At 39.0% G+C, this 27848-nt stretch overlaps 1 protein-coding gene across 4 annotated transcripts in view; it reads left to right on the top strand.

Annotated features, from left to right (window-relative positions):
- Positions 1 to 17743, top strand: part of PIWIL2 (piwi like RNA-mediated gene silencing 2) — an 80947-nt gene extending 63204 nt beyond the window's left edge. For all 4 annotated transcript variants that reach the window (XM_019828442.3, XM_019828440.3, XM_003984708.6 and 1 more), the window contains exons 21-23: positions 13188 to 13441; positions 14016 to 14123; positions 15901 to 17743. In XM_019828442.3, the coding sequence (XP_019684001.1) occupies positions 13188 to 13441; positions 14016 to 14123; positions 15901 to 16057 (519 nt within the window). In that variant the 3' untranslated portion in view covers positions 16058 to 17743. The remainder of the gene's footprint in view (positions 1 to 13187; positions 13442 to 14015; positions 14124 to 15900) is intronic.
- The last annotated feature ends 10105 nt before the right edge of the window (positions 17744 to 27848 follow it).

The following is a 27848-nucleotide window of genomic DNA, read 5'->3' as shown; positions in this document are numbered from 1 at the left end:
AACTGTAAACTCAGTGTATTTTTGTTTTTATTTTACATATTTTTTAAGCAAGCATTATGCCCAACATGGGGCTAGAACCATAACCCTGAGTTCAAGAGTTGCATACTCTACTGACTGTGCCATACAGGTGCCCGAATAATATAACATTTTTTAAATGTTTATTCATTTTTTGAGAGAGAATGAGCAGAGGAGGGGCAAAAAGAGAGGGGAACAGAGGATCCAAACTGAGCTCCACACTGACAGCTGCGGGCCTGATGTGGGGCTCCAACTCATGAACCATGATGTGACCTGAGCCGAAGTTGGAGGCACAACCAACTGAGTGACCCAGGCGCCCCAATAATATAACATTTTTAATTAAAGATAACTATTTGCAAAATGTTTAGTGAGAAGAGAGCCATTGCTTTGCATTTTTGCAAAAGCCTTTAATATTTGGGTTAACAAAATGCAAGTAAATATTCTTTTTTTTTTTTATGTTTGTTTTTGAGAGAGCACAGGGGAAGGGCACAGAGAGGGGGACAGAAGACCTGAATTAGGCTCTGTGCTGACAGCAGCGAGCCCAATGTGGGGCTTGAATTCACAGACAGAAAATCATTACCTGACCTGAAGTGGGACACTCAACCAACTGAGCCACCCAGGCACCCCGCAAGTAAATAATCTACATTTAATCTGTTGTGATGTCACATATCATTTACTCTGGAAAATTCTAGTATATATTTATGAGAGAATTACAGAGAAAATGGCAGATAGTGTAGTAGCAGCAGCAGCAACATATTTTTGACTTTATGGACTCCCTAGAATGTTTCAAGGACTTCTGAGTAGAGAAAGATGGGACCCCAGAGAACACACTAGCCTATACTGTTCATCTGAACTCCTACTCTTATCTCCAACTACCTACTTGGCCTCTCTAGTTCAGTGTCTCAGGGGTCGTTGAAACACCTAGTATGTGAGTCTGAATGCCAGTGTTTACTTCTGCTCAAGTGTGAAAATCAAAACCAAGCCACCTCAGCTTTATCACTCGTGATGAGTAATCAGCAGATATTCAGTTCATCAGTTATTTTGCCTGAGCTTAAGAAGCTGGAACTCAGCTCTGATCAACCCTTGTTGCTGCTGATGTGATTCTGGCTGTGGCTAGGACTATGTAGGGCTAGAGTGTTCTTGACTAGTATTTGACTTTAGAGGGGGAAGAGCCAAGGTGTTGCCATTGGAATGAAAAGTTGCAGGCAGCTGTAGAATATGTGTTATGGGTTCTTTCTGCTTTTCAGTTCCACCTTCACTTCTCTTTTCTTAGCAGAATTGGGAAGAGATTGGGGCAGAGTGCTAACTTGAGCAAGTGATTATTGTTTAGAGGGGTCTTCCAGATGTCAGCCTGTCCTTCCTGAACCCACAGTTGCCAGTAGCTTGCCTGGCCTCTTCTTACTTTTTTTTTTCACATTTTTTTTAATTGAGTAAAATACATATAGCATAAAATATACCGTCTTAACCATTTTTGAGTAACACAGTTCATTGGTTTTAAATACATTTATAATGTTGCGTAGTCATTACCACCACCATCTCCATAATTCTTTTCATCTTATAAAACTGAAACACTGCACACATTAATCTCCATTCTCCTCTTTCCCCAGCTCCTGAGCAACCACCATTCTATTCTTTTGATTTGACTAAGTACCTCACATAAGTGGAATCACACAGTGTTTGTCTTTCTGTGACTGACTTATTTTACTTAATGTCCTGAAAGTTCATTCATGTTGTAGTATATTGCAGAATTTTCTCCCTTTTTAAGACTGAATAATATTCCATTGTATGTATGTATGAAGTTATGATTATCCATTCATCTGTCTATGGACGCTTGGGTTGCTTCCATGTTTTAGCTATTGTGAATAATGCTGCAGTGAACATGGATATACAAACATCTCTTTGAGAGCCTGCATTCAATCTTTAGGGTATATATCCAGAAATGGAATTGGTTGAACATATGGTAAGTCTTATTTTTAACTTTCTGAAGAACTGCCATACTGTTCTCCACAGCAGCTATACCATTTTACAACCCCACCATAAGTGTGCAGCGGTTCCAGTGTCTCCACATCCTTGCCAATACTTGTTTTCTCTGTGTGTGTGTATATATTAGCCATCCTAATGGACATGAGGTGGTATGTTATTGTAGTTTTGGTTTACATTTCCCTTCAATTCTGTCATTTTCATATATATTGATGATCTGTTATCAACTGTATACATGTTTATAATTGTTATATCTTCTCACAGTTTTGGAACCTTTTATTAATATATAATGACCTTTGTTTCTTTTGTTTCCAATTTGAAGTCTGTTTTGTCTGGTATTAGTATAGCCCTCCCTAGTTTCTTTTCATTACTAGTTACACAGAATATCATTTTTCATTATTTCTGTTTCGGTCTGTGTTTTGGATCTAAATTGAGTCTCTTGTAGACAGTATATAGTTGGATCATGTCTTTTTATCTATTCTGCCAATCTTGGGTTTTTTTACTGTAGAGTTTAATCCATATTAATAAGGGGAGAAATTCTGTCATTTTGCTATTTGTTTTCTATATGCCTTATTCCTTTTTTTGTCTTACATTTACTGTATTACTGTCTTCTTTTGTGTTCAGTTCATTTTTTGTAGGGAAATGGTTAAATTCCTTTCTCATTTCCTTTTTCAAAATTGTGTAATTAACATACAATATATTAGTTCAAAGTGTACAACACAATGATTCAATAATTATTATTTTTTTTAATGTTTATTCTGAGAGAGATTACACAAGCAGGTGAGGAACAGAGAGAGAGAAGAAGAGAGAGAGAGAGTCCCAAGCAGGCTCTGGGCTGTCAGTACAGAGCCTGATGTGGGGCTCAAACTCATGAACTGTGAGATCATGACCTGAGCCAAAATCAACAGTGTGCTTAACCGACTAAGCCACCCAAGAGCCCCTGATTCAACAATTCTGTACATTACTCAGTTTCATCAAGATAAGTATACTTTTAATCGCTTTTTTCTATTTCACCCATCTTCCCCACCCACCTTCCCTCTGGCAACCACCAGTGTGCTCTCTGTATTTAAGTGTCTGTTTTTTTGTTTGTCTCTTTTTTTTTCTTTTGTCCATTTATTAAATTCCACATATGAGTGAAATCATGTATTTGTCTTTCTCTGACTTGTTTCACTTAGCATTATACTCTCTAGCTCCATACATGTTTTTGCAAATGGCAAAATATTCTTTTTTGTGACAGAATAATATTCCAGTGTGTGTGTGTGTGTGTGTGTGTGTGACACATCTTTGTTATCCATTCATCAGTTGATGGATACTTGGGCTGCTTCCCTGTCTTAACTATTGTAAATAATGCTGCTATAATCATAGGGGTGCATATGTCCCTTTGAATTAGTGTTTTGTATTCTTTGGGTAAATAGTAGTGCAATTGCTAGGAACCTCCATACAGTTTTCCACAGTGGCTGGACCAGTTTGCATTCCCACCGAACAGTGCACAAGTGTTCCTTTTTCTCCACCTCTTTGACAACACCTGTTTCTTATGTTTTAGCTGTTAGGACAGGTGTGAGGTGATACTGTAGTTTTGAGTTGAATTTCCCTGATAGTAAGTGATGATGGACATCTTTTCATGTGTCTCTTGGCCATCTGTATGTCTTCTTTGGAAAAAATGTCTGTTCATATATTCTGCCCATTTTTTAATTGCATTATTTACTTTGGGGGGGTTGAGTTTTATAAGTTATTTATATATTTTGGATACTCTTTATTGGATATGTCATTTCCAGATATCCTCTACCATTCTGTAGGTTGCCTTTCATTGTTGATTATTTCCTTCACTGTGCAGAAGCTTTTTATTTTGATTAGTTCCAATGCTTTATTTTTGCTTTTGTTTCCCTTGCCTCAGGAGACATATCTAGAAGAATGTTGCTATGGCTGATGTCAGAGACATTACTGCCTTTGCTCTTTCTTTTTTCTAAGGACTTTGAAGTTTTCAGGTCTCACATTGAGGTCTTTACTCCATTCCAAATTTATTTTTTATGTATGATTAAGACAGGTCTAGTATCTTTCTTTTGTATGTTGCTGTCCAGTTTTCCCAACACCATTTGTTAAAGAGACTGTCCTTTTCCTTTCCTGCTTTGTTGAAGATTAATTGGTCATATAGTTATGGGTTTTTTTCTGGGTTTTCTATTATGTTCTATTGATATATGTGTCTTATATCTGTGCTAGTACTATACTGTTTTGATTACTGCTTTGTAATAGAACTTGAAGTCCAGAATTGTGTTGTCTCCAGCTTTGCTTTTCTTTTTCAAGGTTGCTTTGGTTGTTCAGGGTCTTCTGTGGTTCCATACAAATTTTAGGATTGTTTGCTCCAGCTCTGTGAAAAATGCTGCTGGTATTTTCATAGCAATTGCGTTAAATGTGTAGATTGCTTTGGGTAATATAGACGTTTTAACAATATTTGTTCTTCTAATCCATAAACATGGAATGTCTTTCCAGTTCCCTTCTATTACTGTATTACTGTCAATTTTTTCCTTGTCTGTTAATAGTTACTTTATATATTTAGGTGCTTTTTTGTTGGGTGGATAAATATTTATAATTGTTACGTCCTCTTGTTGGATTGTTGCCTTTATCATTATGTAGTGTCCTCCTTTGTCTATTTTGTCTAATACAGATATTACTTCCCTGGCTTTTTTTTCACTTCTATTTCATGATAAATGTTTCTCCATCCATTTGTGGGGGTTATTTTGTAACGTTTATTTATTTTGAGAGAGAGAGAATGCAAGGAGGGGAGGGGCACAGAGAGAGAGAGAGAGAGAGAGAGAGAGAGAGAGAATACCAAGCAGGCTCTGTGCTGTCAGCATGGAGGCCGACATGGGTCTCAGTCCCATAAAACATGAGATCCATGACCTGAGCCGAAACCAAGTGTTGGACACTTAACTGACTGAGCCACCCATGCACCCCTCCATCCCTTCATTTTCAATCTTTATGTGTCTTTATGTCTGAAGTGATTTCTCTTGTAGGCAGCCTATAGATGGATCTTGCTTTTTTATCCATTCAATAACCCTATGTCTTTTTATTAGAGCATTTAGTCCATTTAAACTTAAATTAATTATTGATAGGTATGTATTTATTAACATTTGTTGTTTTATGGTTGTTTTTATAGTTCTTCTCTATTCCTTTCTTCTCTTGCTCTTTTGCCTTGTGGTTTGATGGCCTTCTTCAGTGAACTTCCTGTATTCCATTTCCTTTATTTTTTGTGTATCTGTTACAGGTTTTTGATGTGTGGTTACCCTTAGGTTCATATATAACATCTTATGGGTCACTTCAGTTTGAACCCATTCTAAAAGCACCAAATTTTTATTTCCCCACCCCATGGTGTATGTATATGATGTCCTACTTTATATCCTTTTATTTTGTGATTCCCTTGACTGATTTTTATAGATAGAATTTATTTTACTGCTTTTGTGATCCTAATTTTCTTCTATAATGGCCTTTTTTCACTCAAATAATATCCTGTAATGTTCTTGTAAGGCTGATTTAATGGTGATGAACTTCTTTAAGTTTTGTTTGGAATACTCTTTATCTCTCCTTCTATTCTGAATTAATAACCTTGCTAGGTAGAGTATTCGTAGATGCAGATTTTGTACTTTCATTACTTTGAATATATCATGCCATTCCCTTCTGCCTTGCAAAGTTTCTGCTGAAAAATCAGCTGATAGATAGGCTTTTGAGGTTCCCCTTATATGTAACTGTTTTCTTTTCTCTTCTTTTTTTTTCTTTTTCTTTTTTTTTCTTTTACTTTATTTTATCTTGTTTTTTTTTGTTTTACAGAGCACATGAGTGGGGAAAAGGAGCAGAGGGAGAGGGAGAGAATCTTAACTAGGCTCCACTGTCAGTGTGGAGCCTGATGTGAGGCTTAACCTCACATCCCTGGGATCGTGACCTAAGCTGAAATCAAGAATTGGACACTCAACCAATTGAGCCACCCAGGCGTCCTTCTTGTTGCTTTTAAAATTCTCTCTTTAGGGACACCTGGGTGGCTTGGTTGGTTGAGTGTCCGACTTCAGCCAGGTCACGATCTCGCAGTCTGTGAGTTTGAGCCCCGCATCAGGCTCTGTGCTGACAGCTCGGAGCCTGGAGCCTGCTTCGGATTCTGTGTCTCCCTCTCTCTCTGCCCCTCCCCCACTCATCCTCTATCTGTCTCTCTCAAAAATAAGACATTAAAAAAATTTCTTTTAATAAAATTCTCTTTACCACTGCTTTTTGCCATTTCAATTATTATGTGTCTTGGTGTGGACCTCCTTGGGTTAATTTTGTTGGGGACTCTCATTTCCTTTTGTGTATATGTTCAATAGCTATTTTGTATGAGGTTACTGTGAGGATTACATTTAATATCCTGAAGTTAAAACACTCTAATTTGAATGTATAGTAGTTTAACTTCAGTAACATATAGAAACGTTGCTCCTTTACAGGTCTATCTCTACCTCTTTAGATGTTGATGTCATAAAATTATATACCTTTATATATTTTGTGCCTTCATATATAGACTGATAATCCTTTTAAATACATTTGTCTTTAAATTTTGTAAAAGACAAGATTTGGAGTTATAAACCAAAGTTAAATAATACTCGGTCTTAGACTAATGCTTTTTTTTTCTTTAAATTTACTTGAGTCATAAATGATATAGAAAAATTTTAAATGTAGTACAAACCACTGTTACGATAGTACAATGATATGTCACCTTTATTGAAGTCTTTATTTCTCTCTATGGCTACACATTACTGTCGAGTCATCTTTTATTTCATCCTACAGGACTCCCTTGACCATTTCTTGCATGGCATGTCTCTTGGCAAGAAACTCTCTGAGCTTTTATCTGGGAATGTCTTAATTTCTTTCTTATTTTTGACAAAGAAATAGTTTGCTGGTATAAGTTTTGAGTGGCGGTTTTTCTCTTTTAGCACTTTGATAATCAACCCACTACATTCTGGTCTCCAGAGTTTCTGATGGGCAGTCTGCTGATAATCTTTTCTGCGTGCAATGATTTTCTTCTATCTTGTTTTCATGATTTCTTTTATCTTCTGCTTTTGAAAATTTAATTGTGTGTATCAGTGTGGTTCTCTTTGAATTCGTATCACTTGGAGTTCATTGAGCTTGACTGTTTATATTCATGTGTTTGATCAGATTTAGGAAGTTTTCAGCCATTATTTCTTCAGATATTCTCTCTACCCCTTTTCTCTTTTCTTCATGGGAGTCCCAAGATGCAAATATTGGTCTGCTAGATTGTGTCCTCCAAGTCCTTTAGGCACTGTTCTCTTTTCTTCAGTCTTTTTTATTTGTGAACAATGATTTCCATTATACAGTCTTCAGTTTGCTGGTTCGTTCTTCTACCTGCTCAGATCTGTATTTGAATCCATCCAGTGAAGTTGCAGTTATGGTACTTTTCAGCTCTGGTAGTTATTTTTGTTTACTTTTTAGGTTTTCTCTTAATTATTAATACTTCACTTTTTCCAAACATTGTTTACTTTGTCCACATCCCCTTTGGTTCTTTGAGCATCTTTAAGACCATAGTTTTTTAGTTTTGTTTTTACTATTTTAGTGTTTATTTTTGAGAGAGACAGAGACAGTGTGTGAGCAGGGGAGGAGCAGAGAGAGAGGGAGACATAGAATTCAAAGCAGGCTCCAGACTTTGAGCTGTCAGCACAGAGCCCAATGCAGGTCTTGAACTCACAAATCATGAGATCATGACCTGAGCCAAAGTCAGACACTTAATTGACTGAGCCACCTAGGCACCCCTTTAAGACCATTGTTTTAAGGTCTTTGATCAGTGTAACTGCCATGAGGTTTTCATCACTGACATTTGTATTGATTTAATGTTTTCCTTTGGTCCATACTTCCCTGTTTCTTTCTTTGCCCTATGACTTTTGTTGCAAACTAGACATTTGAATCTAATAATGTGGTAACTTTGGAAATCAGATTGGCCCCCTTCTTCAGGCCTTTGCTCTGTTTGTTACTTTTTATTTCTTGACTGGTGTAGGTTACGATTGTGCTTGAACTTAAGGTCTTTCAGTGTTTTGAGCTTTTATCTGAGCGTGCATTGTCACTTTCTGATTTTTGACATTTATGCAGTTGTTTTTGAATGTTCCAGTCTTTAATGTCTAACTTCCAAAAAAGGATAAAGAGAAAAATGAAGGGTCAGGGGAGGATGGCACTTGCCCATTAAATACCCTGGAAGTCACTTCAGCTGGAGAGTTAGCTGCCAGCCTCTTTGTCTGCACTTCTGTGATCAGAAGCAGCACTCAGAGAACAGATCCCAGTGTTTGTAGGACAGGGCCCTGCAGTGTGGGTGAGCATAGGTATAGGACAGCTTTTGTATCAAGAGTGGAAATTAACCGCAGTTCACTGTCCACATCTTCCCTGGGAAATTGCAAGCCTTCAACAAACTCCAGAGTTCCAAAATTATTCACATCAGACAGATTCTGCTAGTACATTTGTTATCTAGGTGGGGAGAGAATGTCCTTTTCTTCCTCCTCTGCCATCTCCCCAGAATCCTGTCAGTCTTGTCTGTTCTTGGTAAAATTTCTGCAACCTCAGGCCGCCTCTTCCTGCTACCCACGTTCACTCTTGTCATTTGTTTCATGGATGCTTCAGAAATTCACTGCTCCTTTTTGAAGGCTCCTCACTGTTCAAGTTCATCGAGGCTTTCTTGCTTCCACTGGTCTTTGATAGTCCCATATGTAAGTGTGATTTTTATATTATTTTGATTTTTCTGGTGTTACCATAAGAGTGAAGGGTTTCAGTGTTCTCATTTGACATCCTCAACTGGAAGTGATCTGGTCCTAATACTCATTCTTAATCATCTTTGATCTGTTTTGTAGATGGTTGCCAGAGTAGTTTTCAAATGTATGACTGATAATATAGTGGTCTCTAGTTGTTTTCTTACCCCTTGTCCAGCCACAATCTAGGCCTTTGCTTGTGTTATGCCTGGAAACCTTTTACCCTTCTTTGCTGCCTGAATTATCTGCTGATTCTTTCATTACACCTTTTCCTGAGGCATAATGTTGACTTTTCCCTGCAGACAACAAATGTTACCTTTATTATGTTATTTGTAATTTATTGCAAACATTTACTTTATGTGTCTGTCTCTCCAGTTCTAATTTGAGTTCCATGAACATTTGGATTGTATCAAAGTAATTTTTTAATTTTGTGAGACTAACACAATTGCTTGTATGTAGTGGCATTAGGTGTTTATTTTATGAACGAATGGAGCCATGCCTAAAAGAACATCTCAAACTTTCAGCAGATATTTATTTTCTACTTGATCCTTGCCATCGTACTCAGTGCTAGCAATACAAGTCAAACAGGCACAGTCCTGCTTTCAAGGTACTCATTAATTTATTAATTTATTTACTCTTGTACTGAAGTGGTTTAATAATACACATTTAACATTTATGTTTCAATATTGTGATTTGTCTTATATCCTGACCCTTGTCTAGACCCTAATCTTAACCATTTATGAAATAAAAGAGTATGGATTAGATGACCTAGAAGAGTTACCATTGTTGACTATTACTAGATTTTTAAGCTCCTTGATAACAGGAATCATCTTTCACTTCTACTGGCAGCTTATATTATAGGGCCAAGTATAGTATCTCACACTGAGTGGTTGCTTAGCAAATTTTAAAGAAAGAGGTGATGTCAGTGAATACTTCAGATGAATTTGATTCTATTTTTCACTCCATTTATCTCGTTATGTTACTTCTCGATGCTTTGGAATATCTGTATTTCCTTAATCTAGTGCATTCTGAACAACTTTTAAAAATATATGCAGTTGGCTGTTGAACAATGCAAGGGCTAGGAGTACTTACCCCCCATGCAGTCAAAAAACTGTATACCTTTTGACTTCCCAAAAAAGTAACTACTAATAGCCTGCTGTTGACCAGAAGCCTTACCAATAACATAAACAGTAGATGAAACATATTTTATATGCTAAAGGCATTATATGCTGCATTCTTACAATAAAATAAGAGAAAAAAATATTAAGAAAATCATACAGAAGAGAAAATGCATTTACAGTAATGTACTATATTGAAAAAATTCACATATAAGTGGACCCACACAGTTCAAACTCATGTTGTTCAAGAGTCAACTGTGTATATTTTTTACTTTATCCCCCTTAACAACTCTGACAAGAAGATAAGGTGGTGGTTTATCTCCATTTTTCAACTGAGGAAACAGTGTTCTGAGATCATAGCCAAGGAACAGCAGAATCATACTCAGTCCCAGGTCTCCTGACCCCAGATCCATTGGACTGCCACTCTGTTTCCTTCTCTGAAATGATGGTTTCCTCCTGATCTAAGTACCCCTGGTATCTACCTTTTAACATAGTGTATCAGTAAGGGGTCTTTGAGAAGTCATAGAAATGTGTTAGCTTTAGCAAAGTGAGAATTAATTGGTAAAATCATGGAGAGTCTCAGATGATTGGTGAGAAGGCTTAACATCAAACTGGGAAATGGACAGGAGTCAGGGTAGCTCCTGGAGTTCCAGACGCAGGGACCTAAAGAGACACCACCACAGAGGGACCATACTCCAAGTGATTTTCATTATCTGCTCAAGATTCAAAGCAAGCAGGCGCATTATGTTGGCATAACTTGGGTCATCTTTATGTCCTTTGATTAGTGCAGTGGTCCTCAGCTGGTGGCAGTTATGTCCTCCCAGTGGGCAATGTCTAGAGGCATTTTTAGTGGGGGGCGATTGCTACTGGCATCTAGTGGGTAGAGGTCAGGAATACTTCTAAACATTGTCAGCCCCCCAAAACAATAATCTAGCTCCATAGATCATGAGTGTTGAGATATCCTGGATTAGGGGAAGGCACCTCAATTAATAGTCCCAGCAGACTTATCCTGTTGGGGGGAGAAGGAAACTAAACGTTCTTACCAAAAATGATAGAATAGATTCTGGACAGCCAAAGACAACACAAAAACAGAAAAGTCATACAAACAAGAGCAATAATTACAGTTTGGGACTGTGAGGTGAATTACACATTTGTAAAGGTAATACTTGAGGTGTCTCAAAAAAAGGCACATTTATAAAAATATTTGAAATTCTGAGCTTTAACTTCAGCAAGATTCTAGGGGATTATTTTTAAAAAGGATTCTTTGAGGGATGTCTAGTTGGCTCAAGTCGTTTGAGGTTCTGACTCTTGATTTCAGCTCAGGTCATGATCTCACGGTTCATCGGATCGAGCCCTGCATTGGGCTCCGTGCTGACAGCCTAGAGCCTGCTTGGAATTCTCTCTCTCCTTCTCTCTGCCCCTTTGCCACTTGCATGTGCACGCTCTTTCTCTCTCTCTTTCTTTCTCTCAAAATACATAATAAAATAAACATTTTTTTAAAAAGGGTTCTTTGGGGGCACCTGGGTGGCTCAATCAATTAAGTGTCTGACTCTTGATTTCAGTTCAGGTCATGATCTTATGGTTGTGAGATCAAGCCCTGTGTCCAGCTCTGCACTGTAAGCGCAGATTTTTGGGATACTCTTTCTCCCTTTTTCTGACTCTTCCCCACTTTTTCTCTCTCTCAAAAATAAACATTTAAAAAATTTTTGTTTAATGTTTATTTATTTTTGAGAGAGACAGAGTGTGAGCAGGGGAGGGCCAGAGGGAGATGGAGACACAAAATCTGAAGCTGTCAGCACAGAGCCTGACACGGGGCTGGAACCCACTAGCTGTGAGATCATGACCTGAACCAAAGTTGGACACTTAACAACCGAGCCACCCAGGTGCCCCAAATAACCATTTTTTTTTTTTTTTTAAAAAGGATGCTTGGGGCACCTGGGTGTTTCAGGTTAAGTATCCAACTTTGACTCGGTCATGATCTCATGGTTTGTGAGTTTGAGCCCTACGTCAGGCTTTCTGCTGTCAACACAGAGTCCACTTTGGATCCTTTGTCCCCCTCTTTCTTTGCCCCTCTCCCACTCAACGCTCTTTCTTCCTCTCTCTCTCTGTCTCTCAAAAATAAATAGAACATTTTAAAAAAATAGGATTCTTTGAATTGAAACTTAAAAAGAATAAATGTATAAAGAATGTATAGTGTATATATATATTTAATTCAGTAATAATTTAGGTTTCTGAGGGGAATTGTGAATAACCTATACGACTTGATTAGAATCAAACTACCACTTACGGACTGTGGACTAAACTAAAGCACTTTTCAGGGAACTTCTAGTTTAAAGTTAGAACAGCTTAGGGGCACCTAGGTGGTTCAATCGGTTAAGCATCTGACTCTTGATTTCAGCTCAGATCATGATTTCATGGTTGTGAAATAGAATCATGTGTCAGGCTCAGGGTTGGGTGTGGAGCCTACTTAAGATTCTCTCTCCCCCTCTCCCTCTGCACTTCCCCTGCCTGTGTACATGAGCATTCATATTCTCTCTCCCTCCCTCCCTCCCTCCCTCTCTCTCTCTCTCTCTCTCTCTCTCTCTCTCTCTCTCTCCCCCCCCCCCAAAAAGAACAGCTCATTCTCTTGAACTATTGAAATCAAACACAGCTAGAACATAATTATATTCTCTAAATGGGAAAAGCATTATTCTTCAAACTGATTGAATCCAGCATTCAAATTTGATTTGGATCCATGGATAATTTACCATAACTGTATGCTAATTTTAATTATTTAGTAAAAATGTTTCACATTATACCTGATTGTAGGATAATATTTTGTAAGGGGTCCTTTCACTTGTTAGCAACTTTAGATGTTGCTTGTACATAAAAATGTGAAGAAGATGGATCTGTGGGTTGTGCAGTCCTATGTTAGAATTTCTCTAACACTTACCTTGTTCTTTGCCTAAATGGTAATTCATGTGAAATACAAGTCAAAGGAAGGTTGATTCATCCCATAATTTTGCTACCATTTCTTTCAACTTTGTTCATATTTTTTGAGTATGGGCCTTATGTATGTGACTCATCACTGGCTTATTTTACTTTCATAGTTTATAACACTTTTGCTGTACCAGGTCTGTTTTACTACCCTGAGGAAGTCTAGAAATGACTAGAAGCTTTTCCTCCCTTCCCTTCTGACATGGTGGCTTTGGGCCCAGCTGTCAGAGGGACCTACTGCCAGATTGCCAAGCTGTGTGCTGAGTGAGCTTCATACTGCCTGCGGTCATCAACCCCAGACTCCATAGTTCACCTCAGGAGGGTGTCGTTTCAGGTGAACCACTGTCTCCCAGAGAAGATTGTGGTATACCGTGACGGAGTGTCTGATGGCCAACTAAAGACAGTTGCCAACTATGAGATTCCTCAGCTACAGAAGTGTTTTGAAGCTTTTGAGAATTATCAGCCCAAGATGGTAGTATTTGTAGTTCAGAAGAAAATCAGTACCAATTTGTACCTGGCTGCTACTGAGCACTTTGTGACTCCCTCCCCTGGGACTGTGGTAGATCATACCATAACAAGCTGTGAGTGGTAAGTGGGGAAGACATTATATTTCAGCAAGAATAGGTTGGAGGGGTTATTTGTTCCTTGGGTATTGGAATGGGGAGGTTGACTAGAGAGATGTGGAATGGAATCCTCAGAGATTTTATGGTCTTAAAATATTTTCAAAACAACTGAAGAACAAACCGACAATAAATCTTTTACCTCTTAAGTATAAAATATTGAACGCACATTCTTTTCCCAAGATTATGTATACTTTTAACTTCCTGCACACAGATTTGGTAGTTTCTGCTACCATTCCCTTTTTTTTTTTTTTTTTTAACAATTTTAAGTAATTTTACACTCAACGTGGGACTCAAACTTACAACTCTGAGATGAAGAGTCACACACTATTAACTGAGCCAATCAGATACCCCTCTAATACCATATACTGTTGAGTCCAGATTCCTGAGCTGTAATATGGTTTGGTCTGTGTGTATCCTTGATCCAGTCATTTGACCTCTCTGAGCCTTAGGTGAAGGAGGCAAAATGATCACCAAGATCTTTTTCAGCTCTCCTTGGCCAAATCTGACCATATCATTCCTTTGTACTTTTTCCTTCCTAGGGTGGACTTCTACCTTCTTGCCCATCACGTACGGCAGGGTTGTGGCATTCCTACCCATTATGTCTGTGTTCTCAACACTGCAAACCTGAGTCCTGATCACATGCAGAGGTGAGCTGACCAATAACTTACTCTTTCTCATAATTAATCATGGCCAACTAGCTAAGATGGGGTCACTGCCACCTGACTGGAATATTTACCCTTTAATTTTTTTCATGTCTTTCATAATGGTATTTTTTTTGAAGAGTGATTGGTAATTCCTGTGCACTTTAAAATTACTTGAAGAGCTTAAAACAAAACATTGGTAAAGCTGATGCCCAGGCTTTACCCCAAGCATTCTTAGGCATTCGTATTTTAAGAACTGCTCTGGGGGCGCCTGGGTGGCTCAGTCAGTTAAGCGGCCAACTTCAGCTCAGGTCATGATCTTGCGGTCCGTGAGTTCGAGCCCCGCGTCAGACTCTGTGCTGACAGCTCAGAGCCTGAGCCTGTTTCAGATTCTGTGTCTCCCTCTCTCTGACCCTCCCCCGTTCATGCTCTGTCTCTCTCTGTCTCAAAAATAAATAAACGTTTAAAAAAAAAAAAAAAGAACTGCTCTGGGGGTGCTTGGGTGGCTCAGCTGGTTAAGAGTCTGAATTTTGATTTCTGCTTAGGTCATGATCTCATAGTTCATGAAATCAAGCCCCACATCCGCTCTGTGCTGACAGCAGGGAGGCTGCTTGGGATTCTCTCTCTTTGGCCCTCCTCTGCTCACTTGCATGTGCTTGCACACATTCTTTCTCTCTCTCTCAAAATAGATAAACATTTTTAAAATTTTGTTTATTTTACTTAAAACAATTTTTCAGTTTTTTAATGTTTATTTATTTTTAAGAGAGACAGAGTGTAGGGGCGGGGGGAGGAAGAGAGAGAGAGGGAGACACAGAATCCAAAGCAGGCTGTAGGCTCTGAGCTGTCAGCACAGAGCCCAATGTGGAGCTCAAACCCACGAGTTGTGAGATCATGGCCTGAGCTGAAGTCAGATGCTCCACTGACTGAGCCATCCAGGTGCCCCTTATTTATTTATTTTTGAGAAAGAGAAAGTATGAGCTGGGGAGAGGCAGAGAGAGGAGAGAGAGAGCATCCCAAGCAGGCTTGCACTGTCAGAGCAGAGCCTGACACGTGGCTCAAACCCATGAATTGAAGTCAGAAGCTCAACCAACTGAGCCACCCAAGTGCCCCAGACATTTTTTTAAAAAATAATTCTTTAAAGAAAAGAAACTACTCTGGGGCGCCTGGGTGGCACAGTCGGTTAAGCGTCCGACTTCAGCCAGGTCACCATCTCGCGGTCCGGGAGTTCGAGCCCCGCATCAGGCTCTGGGCTGATGGCTCGGAGCCTGGAGCCTGTTTCCGATGCTGTGTCTCCCTCTCTCTCTGCCCCTCCCCCGTTCATGCTCTGTCTCTCTCTGTCCCAAAAATAAATAAACGTTGAAAAAAAAATTTTAAAAAAAAGAAAAGAAACTACTCTGGATAATTACAACACACAGCCAGTTTTGAGACCCAATGTCATTGGGCTCAGATTATTTCAGTACTTTGCTGGGGTACTTAACGCATTCTTCAGCCTATTCTTGAGGCAAAAAAAAAAAAAAAAAAATTCTGTTGTTTTCCTTGTTTCAGTCCAAAAATGAGGGTACCTAAAGTGAGGGAATTTACCCATGTCCTCTTACTTACAAATAGAAATGAAATGAAATAATTCCACTTAAAAGTAATGATTCCCAAAAGTTGCATCATGTATTTCTTAGTTCCCCAGTTTTCTGGAAAGCATGCTGTGTGTCATACACCCATTAGTACCTAATCATGTCCCAAAATTAAAGGTGGAGAGTGATTTGGATCCTATTTTCTTCTTGGCCTACAGGTTGACTTTCAAGCTGTGCCACATGTACTGGAACTGGCCTGGCACCATCAGAGTCCCAGCTCCCTGCAAGTATGCCCACAAGCTAGCTTTTCTGTCAGGACAGATCTTGCATCATGAACCAGCCATCCAGCTGTGCGAAAACCTGTTCTTCCTGTGACTGGGCAACCAGGATATGGGTGCTTAGGGAGATTAGACTTCTGAACTCAGCTGCAACTCAGGCAGGATCAAGAGGGACCCAGGGGGTTTTTGTGTTGGTGGTGGGTTGTTGTGTGTGTGTGTGTGTGTGTGTGTGTGTGTGTTTACTAACCTGGTAGAATAAGATTTCTTTTTTCTTTTTTTTCTCTTTTATACCTGGTATCACCAAGAAGTAAGTTCCATTTCTAAATATCAGCTGGAAATTTCCTTGTTGCCTTGTAGAGCAAGTGGTGGCAGTACAGGTCCTGTATATATGGAGGGGGTGAATACAAGGGAACCTCTAAAAGCCCCCATAGCCAACATGAGCTATGGAAACCTGCAGAAACAGCAGTTACACCTTGTAAGTTATGCTTACTAAGCACTTCCTATTTCTGTGCCAGAGGTGATAATGAATGAAGTCATTCCAAGTTTCTTGAAGTAGAGAGTTACTTTATTTGGGCAACTGAGAAAGGTAGTAAAAACACCTGTGAGGCAAAGTTTTTCTAGATATTGTGATTGCTGGTAAGTGTGAAAGGCACGTAGTAAAACCAGCTGGTGGCGTAGTCAAGTCCTACTGACCTAATCTTGTCTGGGAATTGAGTTTATGACACCTGTGCCTTGAGTTGGCTTTGAAGCTTTGAAAGGGGCATTTAGCCATTCCTTGGCCTCCTGAGAAAGGCCAGATGAAGTTTTTTTCTGTATACTTTAGTTGCTTTACAGTGTACCATGTTGATTTCTTCCTACACCACCTCCCCCGCCCCCCCCCCCCCACACACACACACACATTGGCTCTTTGTTATTGATCTTTAATAAAGTTTCAGCTTTTAAATTAAGAATCAGAACACGGTGAAATTCAACAGCTAGGAAGATTCATGATGGAGTGAGTCTTTCTTAAACCTTTTTCCTGGATGTGTGGCCTTCTTTTCGTTGATGTGTTTGTAAATGGAATCACTCATTTCCCTTGCTCAATAACCTATTCCTGGCTGTTGGCGCATATTGTTAGGAATTTTTCTGAATCCAGCTTAAGGTTTCCAAAAGTCAGCTTTGGAAAACATGACACTCCTGCCAGAGTCCAGACATTTCAGCTTAGAAAATTGTCAATATGCCTGTGGGGTTTTTTTGTGTTTATTTTTCCGTTTTAAAATCCTCTGACTCCTTCAGGGTTAATTCAGTTTTAACTTGCTTTAACTGGTTTTAAATGCCAATTTTATTTACCCATTTCAAATTTGTATTTATTTATTTATTTATTTATTTTTTGGTGTGATGGCAGGGAGGGGACAAAGCAGAAACTCCCATTTTATATAATAGTGTCTGAGAAGAGAAACTTTAGCTTAAAACTCCTTAGAAGAATAAAAGCAAGCAAGTTTTCAGTTTGTTGCAGTGCCCCACAGAGGTTGAGGAACTTTGAATGAGTGTTGCTAGTCCTGAAGTGCACTCCTAGTTTCATTTAGAGTGTGGGACATAGGGCAAGGCTAAAGCCTGGAATTTAAAACCCACTGAATCAAACGAATTGGACCACTGGTCTCCATCTCAACAGATCAGCTTTCTGATTCTCTGTGGAAGCATTTTGAATTTCTCTTTTGAAGTTGGATTTCCTAATACTCATTTTCTCTTATATAATCAGAAAAGACAAATGCTTGAATATAATACAAAATTTCTTCACTTTTTATTCCTGTTCTCTTGCCTTTTTTTTCAGTTTTAATGTGCAATGATTGGGTTGTGGGTGGGAAATAAAAACAAATTTGTATAAACATGTAGTTGTGTTTGAAATAGTGCTGTTGATATATTGATATAGTTCTTTTCCTTTGTAGAGCTGTATAGCATTTGTTAGAATTACTGATTTATTACTCAGCAAGCAAGGTGCAGCTTCAGTAATATTAGGTAATTTCACTGTGATCTGGTAGTAAGATTTCTTGGAAAATAAGACTAATAGTCTTACTTCTGGGACAATTGAGGGGTGTGTGTGTATGTGTTGTTTTTCAAATCTGTTTTCCCATCAGACAGTTTCTATTAGCCTATGTGAAAGCTCCAAGAGTGGCCTCTTCTCTCCCCTTATTCTAATGCTTGCCCTTCTTTCCTTATACTTTACAGTGTGTCTGTACCCCCTTAAAAATACCTTCCCAAAGCACCCTGGTTGCTTGCTTCACTACTACATCTCTTTCAGTTTATTTAGAAACTCCATTCTGAAATGGTGCAGTGCTTCTTGAACTCATTCTCAAGAGAACCAATTTTTTAAAAAGTAGGCTCTTTGCCTAACATGGGACTTGAACTCATGACCCCAGATCAAGAGTCACATGCTCTACGGACTGAACCATCTAGCCACCCCTAGACAGAACCTAATTTCTGTACAATGTTATAGGGCCCTTTTCATTGGGCAACATTTTGTTGAATGATGTGAAAGGAAGAAGTTTTTTAAATGACTGTCTTTCTACATTGAAAACAAAATTTGTGCCTGAAATTTCTCAGTGATTTGAGATTATTGGAGAAGACCCTACTTTCACTTTGTGGCTCCATACCTAGCTTTATCTGAGTTTCTTAGTTTTCCTGTCTGGATTTATTTTGTTTCTTTAAAAAATGAGGAAAATCAAGAGAATGAGAAAATGACCCATAGACTAGGAGAAAGTATTTGCCAAAAATATTGGTAAAAGACTTATCCAAAATATACAAAGAACTCTTAATAGGAAGAAAACAAACAGCCAGATTAAAAATTGGGCAAAAGACATGACCAGACTTCTCATTAAAGATATATACTTGGTAGGGGCGCCTAGGTGGCCCAGTTGGTTTAGAATCTGAATTCACCTCGGGTCATGATCTCACAGTTCATGAGTTCGAGCCCGTCGTCAGGCTCCGTGCTGACAACTCAGAGTCTGGAGCCTTCTTCCGATTCTGTGTCTCCCTCTCTGCCCCTCCCCCACTCACACTTTGTCTCTCTCTCTCTCTCAAAAATAAACAATAAAAACTTAAAAAAAAAAAAGATATACACTTGGCAAATAAGTATATGAAAAGATGCTGAGCATCACATGTCAATACAGAATTACAAATTAAAACAAGATACACACCCAGTAGAATGGCCAAAATCTAGAACACTGACAAAATCAAATGTTGACAAGGATATGGAACAATTGAAACTTCTGTTCATTGCTGGTAGGAATGCAAAATGGTACAACCACTTAGGAAGATAGTTTGGCAGTTTTTTTACATACATTCCAAAAGAGGTAACGCTGACTGAATGTATAAAAAAGCAAGATCCATGTATACGCTGGCTGCCTAGAAGAGACTTAACTTCAGACCTAAAGACACCTGCAGGCTGAAAGTGAAGAGATGGAGAAGCATTTATCATGCAAATGGAAGTGAAAAGAAAGCTGGCATAACACTACTTGTCATCAAACAAAATAGACTTTAAAAGAAAGACTAATAAAAGTCAAGGGGCTGCCTGGTTGACTCAGTTGGTGGAGCATGCTCTTGATCTTGTGAGTTCGAGCTCTGCATTGGGGGTAGAGATTACTTAAAATAATAAAATGGTTAAAGTAGCAAAGGTTATGTGTGCTTTGTTCCAGTTAAAAAAATTTTTTAAGCAAAAATGGACACGATATGGGGCGCCTGGGTGGCTCAGTCGGTTAAGCAACTAACTTCAGCTCAGGTTATGATCTCAGGGTTCGTGGGTTCAATCAAGCCCCATGTGAGGCTCTGTGCTGACAGCTCACAGCCTGGAGCCTGCTTCGGATTCTGTGTCTCCCTCTTTCTCTGCCCCTCCCCTGCTCATTCTCTGTCTCTTTTCTATCAAAAATAAATAAATGTTAAAAAAAACTAAAAAATAAATGGACACTATATGATCATAAAGGGAACAATCTATCATGAAGATATAAAAATTGTAAATATACACCCAAGGTGGGAGCACCCAAATACATAAAGTAACTAATAACAAACATAAAGAAAGTAATTGATAGTAATATAATGGTAGCAGGGGACTTTAATACCCCACTTAGATCAATGGATAGATCACCCAAACAAAATCAAGAAGGGAACGGTGGCTTTAAATGACACATTGGACCAGGTGGACCTAACAGCTATATTCAGAACATTCCAACAGAATAACACATTCTTTTCAAGTGCACTTGGAACATTATCCAGAACAGATTACATGGTAGGCCACAAAATAAGTCTTAACAAATTCGAGAAGATGAAGTCCTGCCGTCATCTTTTCTGACCATGGTCTGAAATTAGCAATCAACCACAAGAAAAAAATCTGGAAAAGACACAAATACATGGAGGTAAATAACATGCTACTAAACAATGAATTGGTCAAAGAAGAAATCAATGAGAAAATTAAAAAATGCAGGGAGAGACAAATGAAAACACAGCAACACAAAATCTTTGGGATGCAGCAAAAGGTGTTCTAAGAAGATTATAGCAATATAGGCCAACCTCAAGAAACAAAAATTCAAATTAACAACCAAACTTCACACCTAAAGGACTAGAAAACAAAACCGAAAACCAGTAGAAGGAAGGAAATAATAAAGATTAGAGCAAAAATAAATGAAATAGAAACTAAAAAAAAAAAAAAAAATCAATGAATTTAGGATCTTTCTCTGAAAAGACAAAATTGATAACCCTTTAGCCAGACTCCTCAAAAACTAAACCTACTCTTACCATATTCTCTGGCAGTCAGTCACACTCCTTGGTATTTGCTATTTGCTCAAATGTGTTGAAAACTTATGTCCACACAAAAACCTGCATGCAGATTTTTATAGCAGCTCTATTCGTTAACTGCCCAAACTTGGAAGCAACCAAGATGTCCTTCAGTGGGTGAAAGGATAAATAAAATGTGGTACATCCAGATAATGGAATATTATTCGGCAGGAAAAAAAAATCATGCCACAAAAAGACATGGAAGAAACCTAAATGTTTATTACTAACTGAAAAGCCAATCTGAAAAGGTATACGCTGTGTGATTCCAAATATTCTGGTGAAGGGAAAAACCATGGAGACAGTGAAAAGATCAGGGTTGCGGAGAGAGAGGGATGAACAGGCAGAGCACAGAAGGTTTTTAGGGCAAGGATATTTCTGTATGATATTGTAATGATGGATAGATGTCATTATATATTCATCCAAACCTGTAGAATGTGAAACATTAAGCATCAACCCTGATATAAATTATGGACTTTGGGTGATTATGATGTGTCAATGTAGGTTCATCAGTTGTGACACATGGGTCATTCTGGTAGGGGATATTGGTAGTGGGGGAAGCTGTGTGTACATGGGAAATCTTACTTTCCACTCAGTTTGTGTGAACCTTAAATTGGTCTAAAAAATAAAACATTTTTTTTATGTGAGTAAACTAGGGAGACCTCTGGCAACATGGCAGACTGAACTGACCATACTGACAAATGTTGGCCAAAATAGAAAAAAAGATTTTTTCCTTCGGTTAGGTAGCTGAATTTGGGGGGAAATGGAATGGGGAATGGGAAAGGAAAAAGGAAAGAAAATATCAAGGTACAAGAAAGAAAGGGAAGCCAGAATGGTAATAGCTGATTCCAACACAGCTCCCAGGGATACAGACAAAAATGCAGGAGCAGGAGCCCCCAGGATTCTTGTTCCACTTAAGGATAGAAGATACGGTCTCACACCGTATGAGGTACAGGATCCCAGGACTGAAATCTCTTGGATGAAGAGAGCTGGAATCTAGAAGGGGAGTCAAGGGTCCCTGCCAACCATCAGCAGCAAGGAACTCCGGGGTAAAAAGGCATTCGTGAGAGATCTCAAAGCTTGGGCCACATGTAGGTATGTGCAGGCTGAATTTATATTAGGAGGATGTGGAAGGATCACAAGCTGAAAAATTACCATGAAGATTGGCTCAGACTGGTGAGAGACGCTGAGCCCTGCGGAAACAAGTGCAAAGTCAATTGAATTGCAGCCCAAAGAGGTATAAATGGGAACTATGCAAGAAAAGTGACCAGAGGAGGAAAAAAAGAAAATGAGAAAGTTGATGTTTGTCTGATAGGAGCTCTTGCAGCTTAGAGAATGAGTGACACAATATGAAAAGGTAGGATTTTCCAGAATTCAAGACAAATATCAATCCTCTACTTGGAGAAACTGAGGATAAAGAAAAGCACATTCACTTCTAGATGTACTGTAGTGAAACTATAGAACCCTAAAGACAGAATCTTAGCAACAGTTAAGAGGTGAAAGACATTGCTTATGAAGTTCATCAAACTAGCAGCAGACTGTCATCATTCAACAATAGATGCTTAACACAAAAGGAATAATAAAAATGCAGCATCAACTTAGAATTCTTTTCCCATGGCACAAAAACAGACACATAGACCAATGGAATAGAATAGAAACTCCAGAACTAGACTCACAAACGTATGGCCAACTCATCTTTGACAAAGCAGGAAAGAACATCCAATGGAAAAAAGACAGCCTCTTTAACAAATGGTGCTGGGAGAACTGGACAGCAACATGCAGAAGGTTGAAACGACCACTTTCTCACACCATTCACAAAAATAAACTCAAAATGGATAAAAGACCTAAATGTGAGACAGGAAACCATCAAAACCTTAGAGGAGAAAGCAGGAAAAGACCTCTCTGACCTCAGCCATAGCAATCTCTTACTCGACACATCCCCAAAGGCAAGGGAATTAAAAGCAAAAGTGAATTACTGGGACCTTATGAAGATAAAAAGCTTCTGCACAGCAAAGGAAACAACCAACAAAACTAAAAGGCAACCAATGTAATGGGAAAAGATATTCGCAAATGACATATCGGACAAAGGGCTAGTATCCAAAATCTATAAAGAGCTCACCAAACTCCACACCCGAAAAACAAATAACCCAGTGAAGAAATGGGCAGAAAACATGAATAGACACTTCTCTAAAGAAGACATCCGGATGGCCAACAGGCACATGAAAAGATGTTCAGCGTCGCTCCTTATCAGGGAAATACAAATCAAAACCACACTCAGGTATCACCTCACGCCAGTCAGAGTGGTCAAAATGAACAAATCAGGAGACTATAGATGCTGGAGAGGATGTGGAGAAACGGGAACCCTCTTGCACTGTTGGTGGGAATGCAAATTGGTGCAGCCGCTCTGGAAAGCAGTGTGGAGGTTCCTCAGAAAATTAAAAATAGACCTACCCTATGACCCAGCAATAGCACTGCTAGGAATTTATCCAAGGGATACAGGAGTACTGATGCATAGGGCCACTTGTACCCCAATGTTCATAGCAGCACTCTCAACAATAGCCAAATTATGGAAAGAGCCTAAATGTCCATCAACTGATGAATGGATAAAGAAATTGTGGTTTATATACACAATGGAATTCTACGTGGCAATGAGAAAAAATGAAATATGGCCTTTTGTAGCAACGTGGATGGAACTGGAGAGTGTGATGCTAAGTGAAATAAGCCATACAGAGAAAGACAGATACCATATGGTTTCACTCTTATGTGGATCCTGAGAAACTTAACAGGAACCCATGGGGGAGGGGAAGGAAAAAAAAAAAAGGTTAGAGTGCGAGAGAGCCAAAGCATAAGAGACTGTTAAAAACTGAGAACAAACTGAGGGTTGATGGGGGGTGGGAGGGAGGAGAGGGTGGGTGATGGGTATTGAGGAGGGCACCTTTTGGGATGAGCACTGGGTGTTGTATGGAAACCAATTTGTCAATAAATTTCATATAAAAAAATAAATAAAACTCTTAGTCCTAAAAAAAAAAAAAAAAATTCTTTTCCCAGCTAAACATTCATGCAAGGGACAGGGCAAAAACAATGATATTTTCTAATAAAGATCAGAGCAGAAATTAATGAAAGAATAGAAAAACGAGAGAAAATCAATTTTGAAAATATTTGAAAAGTGGGCAAACCTCTAGCTAGTTTGGCAAAGAAAGAAAAGACTCAAATTACTAAAATCAGGAATGAAAGATAGGGGATTACTGACCTGACAGAAATAAAAAGGATTATAAGGGAATACTATGAACAATTGTATGCCAACAAACTAAGTTATCTTAGACGAAATGGGAAAATTCCTATAGTTGTTACTTAATCAAGTGTTATTTTTACCATTTGGCTTTTTTTTTTTTTTTTTTTTTGTCTGCTGAAAGCATTAGATGAGAACAGAAATGACTGAGGCTGAAAGGATTCTAGCTCTTTTGGCTGACAGAGTGTGGAGTGCTGGTGCTCTGACATGATTTTGGTAAACCAGACACATTTCCTCTGATCCTCTTAAATTCATTAAAACATGCAAAAACATGAAAAACTTGGAATGCCTGAGTGGCTCAGTCGGTTGAATGTCCAGCTTCAGCTCAGGTCACGATCTCACGCCCCGTGAGTTGGAGCCCTGTGAGTTGAAGCCCCGCGTGGGACTCTGTGCTGACAGCTCAGAGCCTGCAACCTGCTTTGGTTTCTGTGTCTCCATCTGCCTCTGCCCCACCACCACTCGTTCTCTCCCTCTCTGTCTCTTTCCCCCCTCCTCTCTCTCTCTCCTTCCCTCAAAAGTAAATAAACATTAAAAAAAATTTTTTTTTTTAATTAACATGAAAAACTCATTTTCCCCCTTGAAACTATCTTACCTGGTCATTGGTTTCTCTGTCCAGTCTCTTTCAACTGTTCTGAGAGCTGAGGAGTAGAAAGGGGATCTTTGGCCCACCCTGCTGATCAAGTTGCCTACCTTGTCAACAGAAACCACAGAGCGAATTTTTGTTTTCTGAGTCCCCATCCCATTTTATACACGCTCATAGCTGGGGTTTTATTTCTCTGGCTTCTTCCCCAAGGCTGTTTCATTGGCTTCAGCTATGGGTAATCTGCATATCTTTTGGCTGGTAGCTGTGGTACCTTGTCAAAAGGGAAATAGTCAAGAAAATGTCAGGTTTTTGTGCTTAGTTCCCTTAAATATCATCCAACTTCAAACTTTTAGTGAGCTGGCCTATTCATTCATCCATCAAATGCTGAGAATTTCTTACATGCAAGATGTTATGTTAGGAGATGCAGAAATCTTTGATAATCCAGACAGTTTAAGGTCAAATTAAGTTAGAAATAAAACTGAAATAAGGGGGAAATGCAAGTACCATAAACCATAAAATGTGGTGGGTTTTTTTGTTTTTTTAAAATAGGCTCCATACCCAATGTGAGGCTTAAACTCACAACCCTGAGATTAAGAAGTTGCATGTTCTACAGACTGAGCCAGCCAGGCCTGAACCATATAAATTTTTTTAATTTTTTTTTCAACGTTTTTATTTTTATTTTTGGGACAGAGAGAGACAGAGCATGAACGGGGGAGGGGCAGAGAGAGAGGGAGACACAGAATCCGAAACAGGCTCCAGGCTCTGACCCATCAGCCCAGAGCCTGACGCGGGGCTCGAACTCACGGACCGCGAGATCGTGACCTGGCTGAAGTCGGATGCTTAACCGACTGCGCCACCCAGGCGCCCCTAAAATATTTTAATTCTATGCATCATAACCCAATATTGGGTCCTGAAATCAATTTAGTGGGCTTGTTATGACTTTAAAAAAAAATTGAAGCAGGGGCACCTGGGTGGCTCAGTTGGTTAAATGTCTAACTCTTGATTTCAGCTCAGGTCATGGTCTCAGGGTTCATGGGTTCAAGCCCTGAGTCTGGCTCTTCGCTGACAGTGTGGAGCCTGCTTGGGATTCTCTCTCTCTCCCTCTCTCTCTGCCCCTCCTCTGCTTGCACACACACATGTGCACACACACTCTCGCTCTCTCTCTCTAAATAAACTTGAAATTGAAGTAAAATATAAAATATTAGTACATTGCATGTACAGTGATACCTTAGATTGCAGGTAATTCTGTGAGTGTTCTGCAAGATAAGCAAACATTTCTAATAAATTTTAACTTGATAAAAAGTAATGTCTTGCAATATGAGCAGGATGTGATGCCAAATGTCACATGATCACAACTGAGCCAATGGTTCTTCTCTGTCTCTCGCTGCGGAATTGTGGGTGATTGTCTTCCATGCTCTGATGCTGTCTCAGGCCGCAGTGTTTGGCAGAAATCAGTGAGTTTTCAGAACATTGGAAGGTGCCCACAACTGGCACTAGTGTATCTTTGTCACTTCAGAGCACCTATGGACAGTCCTTTGCTTTTCCATACAAGAGTAAGCTTAAGAATGCTTGGCTTCATTCTAGGTCAGGCTGCCTGCAGATATAGACCCTTTCCTCTGCTGCCTTATTGCCAGTTATATTAAATATAGGATATGACAAGAGTTTATTAATACTGTACTGTAGTCAACATCCGTGCAAGGGTATACAATGGCCCCCGTGCAGAAAAATGTTGAAAAGAAAGGCAGTAAGAGGAAGGAGATGATTATGGTGGAAGTAGGAAATCACTGAGAAGTACGAAGGAAGTTTGTGAGTGGCCAAAACTGCAAGATTTTGTAAGAAGTTTACATCTGCATTTCTTCTTCAGAGGAGGAGGGGGAAAAGGTGGAAGAATCACTCACTTCAAATGATATTAGGGAGGTGTGTAAAATGTGGGAAACTGCAAAATTTTGTAGAAAAACACCACCTGAATAAGTCTGTAGCAGTGTGAGTGATGAAACTGTTTAATGACAATGCAATGTCACACTTCCACGAAATCCTCAAAAGGAGGCAAAAGCAAGTGTCATTGGATAAGTGCCTTGTTAAAGTTGCTTGAAAAGAAGATTCCATTGAGCCAATTGATAGCAGTGATTCAGTTAGTGATAGTGAAAGTTGTCCTACACAATAACCCTCACATCAGCCACAAAGGTTTTCAAGGTAAGTGTGGGTTAATTTGTTTATTTTTCTTTATATTTTGTATTTTCTTTATTATTTTGTATTATATTATTGTAATCATTTTTACATGAATATTTTTGGGTTGTGGAACAAATCATCTGAGTTTCCATTATTTCTTGTGGGGAAATTCACTTTGATATACAAGTGCTTTGGATTGCAAGCATGTTTCCAGAATTTGTGAGCGAATTATGCTCACAAACCAAGGTATTATTGTATTAGGGAAATTCTGGAAAACATTTGTTTGCTATAATGTTATTTATACTGGAGTTGCTGTGTAAAATATTTTTTAATGTGGGTTACAGTCAAAAGAGTTTGAAAGGATAGGTCAAATGTGCCACAGAAGAATCAAGAAGCTTTCTGAAGGGAAGTAGCTTTGAAAAGTTAGAATTTTAATGAGTGGAAATGTGGCTCATAAGAGGAAAAAGGCATATTATGCAGAAAGAAATATAGAATTGTGGGCCCAAGCATGGCACCAGGCATAAAAAATTGAGTACTACTGAGCAACAAGGAGAGACTTAGGGTTCACCTGAAGGATTTTGTGTGGGGCTGGATGTGAAGAGTTAAAACCTTTTGATTTTAAGCTATGTTAATAATTAATTGTATTCCCCTAATGGATTACTGATAGCTTATCAGTTTTGGTGGACTTTGGCAACTCTACCCTTCAGTCTGGTTGCAAACAAGTGAAATGCTGTCGTAGGCCCTGTGGTGGGGTGTCTTGTCCTGCCTCCTCCTCTCTGACAGGAGCCTTCTTGCCTTGTTTCCCTGTGTGTAGTGCTGACACCTTGCCTGGAAAAGCCATGGGATTATTTTTGGACCTCAGGTTTAAGAAAAGATTAACACCCCTGTGTAATATGCATTTATAGCCTTAAAAACTTTTCAGAGCTGTATGTGTTAGAAGCATTCTTGTTTGATTTAATCTCTGGCTCAGCTGCTCATTCCCTTTCCAGTACTTTAAGAAAAGGAAGGAATGGTATAGACTGGACCATTTCTGACAGCCCATTGGAG

The sequence above is a fragment of the Felis catus genome, chromosome B1 (genome assembly GCF_018350175.1).
Source record: "Felis catus isolate Fca126 chromosome B1, F.catus_Fca126_mat1.0, whole genome shotgun sequence".
NCBI classification, from domain to species: Eukaryota; Metazoa; Chordata; class Mammalia; order Carnivora; family Felidae; genus Felis; species Felis catus.
This window is presented reverse-complemented; position numbering and strand designations above follow the sequence as displayed.